Here is an 8,785-nt window from a genome sequence, read left to right on the forward strand (position 1 = left end):
ACACATAAATCACTGGAAGCTGAACCAGTGGAACAACAAGGGCAGAAGATTCCTGAAGCCACAAAAAAAACAAGCGAGGAGCACTCTCCTAGGAGATCTGAGTTCTGGTCCCTGCTGCCAGGGCTATATCTTTTTTTTTTTAACCAATGCCTCTCTAATGTTAAAAATGGAAAAAATCCCAGGAAAAGGTTTGGCTTCCAGTTTGAAAACAATTACAGGTGCGGTTTGCAAAGAATTAGAATTTGGGCTCACTTATCATGTGTTCTTGTTATTTTCCTTACCAAAAGAATTGGCTATTTCACAGTCATGCAAGGCAAAAAGATAAAAAACACCTGCTATAGCTGACACAGCCTGTCTCCCTGCCAATGAAGACTACTCCCTGTTGCATATTTTGTAGTGCTTGGTCTGACTTATTTTTAATATACAGTATTATTAGTATTCCAAACTAGGCTACTAATCTAGGAAGGGTCCACAGAAAGGGATTGATACTGACTGAAGTTATGATAAGATTACCATGCAAACAGAAAATGAAACAGATTAGGACTCTTTAGCTTAAAGAGAAAACAAAAAAGATGGGGCATGAAAGCTGTACATGGAAAAATAGCTAAAATACAGAAGTTTATTCATGCATGCCTGCATATCCTGCCACCGAGCAAAAGATCAAAGGAAATTCAGTTACACTGAAGGCAACATGCTTAACATTTGATTTTTGAGGGTTTTATCTTTCCCCATAATGGGAATATTCTATGGAACTTGTTGCCACAGGATATTACCAATTTCAAGATATTCATAAGATGCAAAAAAGAGGTTAGAAACTTCAGCTAGTAAGTAGAATATCCTTAATTACAATAATAAAACCTTTCCACTAAAGCACATGAGTCAACTACTGATGGCCTGAAGTTCCGAAAAAAAATCCCCTGAGGGCCATGTTATTCCACAGTTGCCTATTAAAGAATTTCTTGCCCCCTCCTTTTGAAGTATCTTGCATCCCTTGTGGCAGTTCCAGTTGGCCAAAGGGGCATCATACTAACGTTGCACAGTGAAGTTCTCATGACATAGAAATTGGGCCTGCTTCTCACCTGCAGTACATGGCCCTGTACCCTGTTTATAAAGTATAAAAAAATCCCAATCACATATATGAGTGTCGGTGAATGTTGGAGTAACCAAGTGAGAGAGCAGTTTTCTTGGTTAATTGATCTCATAAAAGTAATCAGATTAGACAGAAAAGAACTGATAGACCAGAAAACATCTAAGAAAGAATATTGAATAACAGCACAGAGTCACCTAAGCAACAGAAAGGGTAGAACCTACATTCTGGAAAGCAATTGTGGCCTTTCCCCAGCAATATTACATGCTTATCTTACAGTAATGGCACTTACGCACATGCTGACAGTTATGTACTTTTTTTAATGTTTTGTTCTGAGGGGAAGGTGGGTGGAGTAGGGAAATGAGTTAATAACAATAATTAAAGTAGCTTGGTCTGTAGCACCTAGACTCAACTCACAATGTTTTGAAAATATATTTAAAAACACTGCATTATAAATAGATGGTAAAAATGACTAGTTCCACTTTGGTATTGAGTCATACCTGAAACTTCAAAAATATCTTAATTCACCTTTTCAAACAATAGCAGAATTGATATTTTGTATAAGACGATCAACAGCGGGTGCATCTACATGTGCTGTTAGCACAGAGCAATAAACTCCAGCACATATCATGCCGGAGTTTATTGCTCCGGGCGCCATATCTTCACGTGCATCTGGAAGCACAGCATGTTGAGCCAGGTTGGAGCCGCACCAGTTGGCACAATGTCCAGGGGGTCAGCCTGTCAGCTCAGGGCTACTCCAGCCTGGCTCAACGTGCTGCGGAGGGGCTGTCTGGGGCACAAGGGTGTTTCAGTGTGGGGCTGGCCAGCAGGCAGCCCCGTCACTGAAGTACTCTCATGCCCCAGCTAGCCCCATTACCATCTAAACTTGCATTGCTTCACAGTAAATAATGTTGTCACAGGATAGTTCTTGTATTTACAAGTACTAATCTACGGCAGCATTTATGAGTTTACTGTGACGTGTAGATGTGGAGACTTCACTGCAGAGCTAATTATCAGGGATCCTGGTTTTCTCTGATTAATAGTTTCATAGTTGTAGGGTCGGAAGGGACCTGAGCAGATCATCGAGTCTGACCCCCTGCCATGGCAGGAAAGAGTACTGGGGTCAAACGACCCCAGCAAGGTGTTCTTCTAGCCTCCTCCTAAAGACCTCCAGGGTAGGAGCCAACACCACTTGGCTTGGAACTTGGTTCCAGATCCTAGCCACCCTGACCGTGAAATTAAACTTTTCCGTGATTAAAATGAAACACCACATACACACACACACACACACCCACACACTGGTGGTGTTTCATTTTAATCATGAAAAAATGTGGGTTTTGGGTTACTTTTTAAAACCGAAAGTTGGGGATTTTTTTTATCAGAGAAAACCAGAATCACTGCTAATTGGGCAGCTCTGCAGTAAGCGTGTTATGTAGACAAGCCTAGTACTGATTTGAACCGTGTTCTCCCAGTGCATCATTTGTTTTGGACCCTCTTAAGGCTTTGAAGCAATTCTTATATATTCCATATAAATTTCCTGTAGTGTGCAGTATTCATGCTGCAGAACATCACTTCAGGACTTAAAGTATGCTGTCACTGTGACACCTTCCTTTTTATTTATATTTCTTACTTATCAGTTATGAGGGCAAAAACTAGGGTTCCCAAATATAAAGCAGGAAGTTAGGGGTCAGGTCTAGGAAGATATTTGAAAGTGTGTTATATTTTTTTCTAAATCCTAAACCGTCTTGGAGTCAAAACATTGAATCAGCTGACTGTCTTAGATTTTTTTTCCTTAATTTTTCATCCTCTACTTTTGCTTTTCTTCCTTGCTGCATGATCCTTCCTCTTTCTGCAGAAATTTACTTCTGTTTTCTAAATCTCCCCTGCTATTTTGTCCTCTCTCTCTCCTTCATTTTCCATGCTCTCATATCATGACATTGGATTCTCATTCCCTGCCCTTAGGGTCCCTCTTGAACTTTTTCCAAGTTTTATTCTGTTTTTTGTATAACCCATCAACAGTGTTCTTGATTGTGATGTTATAATAATAATGGCAGCAGCTAATACAATAATATCTACATAATCAGGAAAAGATAGACTTTTGTCCTTACTGAAGCTAAGCTTTTTATTTTATGTTGTGAGTATGTACATTTTAAAAGTGTCTTTCATTTCGTTCTTGTCTGCCTGTCCTATCTGTTTGTCTAATCTTGTATCATGCTCATGCACTTCACTGAAAGTAATGTAGGATCTCTGGTTGGTTTGAACAAGCAACAGATTTTTTTTGTGTTGTGTAAGAAAGAATGTGATTAGCCCAAGTTACTTCACAAACTCTTTAGGAACTGGGCAAGCAGGACTCTGGGTGGTGAGAGGCTGGTGGCAGAAGTTGGAGGACTCCTGTTGTGTATCACAGATCCATCTCCTTCCACATTTTCCATGTACCTGCTTTATTATGACTTTATGGGAGGGACTAATGGAAGGCTAGGCCCCCTAACCTTCCTGTTATACCTCTTACAAGGAAAAAAATGAGTCATGGCCATTTTCGTAGGAGAGTTGTGTGCTGGGAAAGGAAAGGCCTTCCCAAAATATTGCCTGATGTGGATATGATTCAGATAAGCATCCAAACCTTAGTGGTATACTATAGTTAGAGTAACGGTATCCCTACTTGATTTGGGAAGCCTTTACAACCAAAGAAACGAATAAAACCCGTTTCTGATAATCTGAATGAAAAACAATTTACAGTATGTTGAAGATGGGAGCATAGGGATGGAGTAACACATGCTCTACTTAGAAATCATTTATATGACATGATGAGACTGTTAGCATAAGCCTGCCAAGTCAGATGGAATATTGCTACTTTTGTATAGCACTCCACACCAACTGTTTGTGGCAAGAGCATGTTAAACTATTCCGTGGTAAATCTGAGTACATTTTGTAGCACTTTGTCATTGGCAAGAACACGTAGTCAGCCATCTGCCATTTAGCTCATGCTCGTACAGCTCATGTCAGCTGCAGAATTCCATGAGCCCGATGCCATCAACATCCAGAGGACAATAAATACTATTCAGCATTTTGCGTGCATTTGAGAATCACAGACAGACAAAGTTCCAGTCTTCACTGTTGCTTCCAGCTCTGTGTTGTGGTCTTTACAAATCCAGCTTGTCACTTCTAAAACCAGAATACTGGATTTTCTTTACAGCAACTGTTGTATTTCACCATCTGACATCAGCAGCACAAGTTTTAGAGTCCTGGCTGGTATGTATTCTCAGTATACCCCAGATGGTATGCACAAGATATAACCTCAGTTAGCTCAAATGTTACTGATAACTATACCAGTGTGTCTGTGCAGCATATGAATTCTTTATAACGTTGTGTGCTGGAAATGTCAATCCTGAGGCTTGGTTACAATTTTTTTAAACTGGGAAAAGTTGGGGAGGGGTTTCCCCTTTGAAATTATAACTTGCACAACAAAGTATATGTTTACTTCTGAAGAGACATTGCTTGTGAGTTGCTGTACTTTCCTTTTTTGTGTCCTTGTGGCAAGGTATTTAGCAGAATTTGCCAGTTCATGGGACTCTGACAGGCTGTGCCATGAGCACTTCTGCTATGGACTCAAACTTGCAATCTCTGGGGTGGTTAGCTGTGTGCCTTAGCACCTGTGCTACCCCAGGCCCAGTGTAGGTGCTTACTTGAAGGACAAGGGCAGTGATGACCACTTATTATCTGTCTCTAAGATTTTTTTCAGCTGCTTTCCACCTAACTAGATCAAAAACACGAAGCACTTTCATACTTAAACTTCATTTTAAAAAATCAGAATCCTTTTTCCAGTGGTTCTGCTGCTGGAAGAAACTCTTGCAGAACTCCAACTGTAATTACAGCATTTCTGAGGGCCACACACATGCACACACACCCTCGTTCTCTCATTTACACACAAGAAGCTACACCATTACTGGACAAGACTGAGAAACAAATAAGAAGCATAGTGGTAGTTGAACCACAGACTCAGTGATATTGTATTTTGATGGCCTGCTGGTATACTAGAGGAAGTCAAGTGGGGCACACCTACCTGTGCCTATTAACATGCAGGAATAAGAAAGATAAAATCATAGAAAATTAGGGTTGGAAGGGACCTCAGGAGGTTATCTAGTTGACCCCCTGCTCAAAGCAGGTCCAGATCTTATTGCTCTGAAGCTTATTGCTGCTGTGTCTGCATCAGTACGTGCACCCAGACTACAGCACACTGAGCTAGGTCACAGCAGTCCCCAATGACAAAGGTCTTGGGGGCTCAGCCTACCAACCCAGGGCTGCTCCAACCAGGCTCAGTGTGCTGTGGAGGGGCTGGCTGGGGCATGAGGGTGCTTCTTTGTGGGGCTAGCCAGCAGGCAGCGCCCACATTAATTATTGTCCCAGCTGGGTCAGTCTCTATGTGTGCAGTGCTGCACATGAAAAAACTCTTCAGTTTATTAGTTTCATGCACCCTAATAGGGATGCACATGGAGACACTGAGATGTTTACTGCGGAGCTAATTAGGCAACTGTGCAGTAAACATCTCATGTAGATGCACCCATGTGGTACCAATTCGTCATAACTGAAGTAGTATTCTGCAACCTGTTCAGGATTCCCAAGACCAAAATCTGAACAAAACATCAATAGACACATGAGGGATAAAGGTGCCTTATGAATCCCCTAGTTTCCATTTTTAAAAATAACCTAAACTTCACATTTTTTCCATGATCAAAAAGAAATACCACTATATATATTTGTTTTTCATTATATATACACTATATATTTGTTTTGCCACTCCATATACTTCTTATTTGTTTCTCACAATATATATAGTGATGTTTCATTTTGATCATGGAAAAATGTGGAGTTTAGGTTACTTTTTTAAAGCAAAGATTGGGGATTTTTTAAATTAGAGAAAACCAGGATCCCTGCTTATGAAGGAATGATTGTTCTCAAAATGGTTTCGAGCTCATAGTCCTGCTGTGACTGGCTGGTTTAGGAAATGGAGCTGCCCTGTCCCCAGTAATTTAAAAAATTCAAATGTGGCTCACTGCTGGAATATGTACACAAAAATAGCTCAGATTGCCTTCCTTCTTCAGTTTTCAGTATGTGCTAGGGTTCTGGAACTAAGACGTCCCCAAGGTGTGCTCATATGATGATGAAACCAGGGAAATTCAGGTTTAAAAAGGGTTGTGGGAATGAGGTTTCGTCAGATAAAAATGTTTGTAAATACGTAAAATCCAAATGTTTTGAAATGTTTTACTGGTGTTGCACTGTGTTACAGAGAACTGGTAGAACACAGTATATTTTACCTTCTTACAGTAAAAAAAATAAAACCAATGCTGGGAGTTTCCAGACCAGGTGGGGTTGATCTAGCAGTGCTCCCCTCTAAATAAACTGGAGTTTTACTGTCGGCTTCAGTGGAAGCAGTACTAAACCTAAGACTGGTCATTCTTGAAAATCACACTCTAAGTCTGTTAACTTACGTGTGAAAAATACATCTCATTGGAAATGAACCTGCACAGTCAAGAAGAAAAAGGGATCGCAGATTGACCTTCTAAAGTTTTTTTCATAATTCTAGGTTATGGAACTTAGCAAAGTGCTAGCAAATGTCCTGTTACACTGTGTGCAAAGATGCTGAAGCCTTTCTTATGTGAGACTTCCCTCTACCAGTTGCTAAAGTCACTTTAGCATGGTTGCTGAAAAATGTCTTCCATTTTGGGAGCAAGTGTGGAATGACGTAGTGCAAACTAACAAAAGTGATAGTTTGTACTATACATGCATTACAAAAAAAGATAATGCTTACATGATAGTCTTTGTCCTGGGATTGGTTCACAAACATTAACTAATAATCCTCACAACAAGGTAAGATCAGTGTCATCACCTTAATCCTGTTGATACTTTTAGTCATGTAAATACCATAGGACTGAAAAATCTGGATGCAAAAAAAGCCTTTTCTTCTATTCAGCAGAATCAGAAAAGGTCAGTTTTCTAATTTCACTTGAAAATACCCCTGGGTAGGGGGAAGTTGGGAGAAACCAGGGAATGTGGACTAACTGTGAACAACACAGTAGAAAGTCACAACCTATTCCTTTCTTTTTTTTGTCTATCCCAGGTGAAAAACCATACAAATGTACCTGGGAAGGTTGCACCTGGAAGTTTGCTCGCTCAGATGAACTGACGAGGCATTACCGCAAACACACAGGAGTGAAGCCATTCAAGTGTGCAGACTGTGACCGCAGCTTTTCCCGATCAGATCACTTGGCGCTACATCGCCGGAGGCACATGCTGGTTTGAGAAGTGCTACTTGTCAACAGAATATAAGAGCTGGGTCTCTTAACTACAATGAATTCAGCAGGGCTGAATCCCCTTCTACAGTGTTACAAAGGGCATTCCAAGATGTCCAGAATAATTAAAAAAAAAAAGCAGGAAAAGAAGTGCCACTCTTCTCCTTTCCATCTGAAATTAAAACCCATTCCCATCCCCAGCATGGCTACCCGCCTACCTCCCCCACAAATGTCATCACAGTATCCTGGGAGATAGCAAGCTAAATGCTGCAAGAATGGGCATTATTTTCCATGCTGTGTCCTTGAATAATGTTTATAGCCTGTACATTTTCTCAGCTGTTGGACATTTTATCCTTGAGAATTACTGCTGGTTTGAAGATCAGATACCACAAACCGATGATGAGAGCAAGACTTCATTATTATCCCATCCTTTCCCCCTTCTTTGAGTACTGCCTAATCCGTATAGAAAATACACCTCATCTCTGCTACAGAACAGCAGCTTGAGAGTAGACAAGAAGATTGTGTTGGAGAGGTTCCACTGTCTGAAGTGAAGGGGCACTTAAGCAGACTTTTGCAATAATGATGGTGGCATTTAAATATTTTACTACAGTTTGTCATTATGCCCGGAAAGACACCAAACATTTCCTTTCCTTTCCTTTCCTTTCCTTTCCTTTCCTTTCCTTTCCTTGTTTTTCTCTTTTTTTGTGGTCTGTAAAACAAATGGGTGCAGCAGCATTTCAGGTCAAGTACAATATAAGTAACTGTGCTCTACTATAGACTTGTTTAGTACTATTTTCTGGTTTGTATAAAAAGAGCCTGCTTACCTTTTCTGTTTTCAAAGTGCAGTTTTCTGTCACAGGAATCCACCTGTCCTATATCCTAGTGTTTTATTAAGGAATTAGTGAAACAAATTTATACATGCTGGCACCGTGGCATAACTGTCCACAAAATACAATCGAATGTACAAATGAAACAAAACATAGAAGCATTACAATGGCAGAGAAAAGCAATAATGAATAAAATGGCTTTCAAGACAATAACATACTGGAGTCTTGCAAAACTCAACCTTCATACCACTAAGGGGGCTGTACAAAAATAAGACATTAGATCTCTTGTGTTGACAGCTTATGTTAGTCTTTTTGATATTTTTGATCTGCCAGGTACCGCAGTTAAATATATCAATTTCTGTCTAATATAACAGCTGCTTTGTGGTTGAAAAGGTGTTTTAGATACAAGAGTGGGTAAGCCTTTATTGCTGATGGGTCAATGGATGGATAAACAGAGAGGATGTGCCATCAAGAAGATGATCTGTAGTGTACTAGTTTCCTCCTTTGGAGGTAGAAAATAAAGAGGCATGAGCTTGCCCTTCAGTGCAACATAAACAGCTGTTCCTACGGGCTCCAGTGCCTAC

The 8,785-nt window shown here is 40.3% G+C and overlaps 1 protein-coding gene across 9 annotated transcripts in view; it reads left to right on the forward strand.

Annotated features, from left to right (window-relative positions):
* Positions 1-7,844, forward strand: part of KLF12 (KLF transcription factor 12) — a 373,566-nt gene extending 365,722 nt beyond the window's left edge. For 8 of the 9 annotated variants that reach the window (XM_090024336.1, XM_090024327.1, XM_090024318.1 and 5 more), the window contains one exon: positions 7,203-7,844. In XM_090024336.1, the coding sequence (XP_089880462.1) occupies positions 7,203-7,384 (182 nt within the window). In that variant the 3' untranslated portion in view covers positions 7,385-7,844. Of the gene's footprint in view, positions 1-4,280; positions 4,337-7,202 lie in introns of all 9 variants that reach the window. The other variant, XM_090024346.1, reaches the window with a different exon arrangement.
* Positions 7,845-8,785: the final 941 nt, after the last annotated feature.

This window comes from Crocodylus siamensis, chromosome 1, assembly GCF_052110815.1.
Source record: "Crocodylus siamensis isolate JL-2025a chromosome 1, ASM5211081v1, whole genome shotgun sequence".
Lineage (NCBI taxonomy): Eukaryota > Metazoa > Chordata > Crocodylia > Crocodylidae > Crocodylus > Crocodylus siamensis.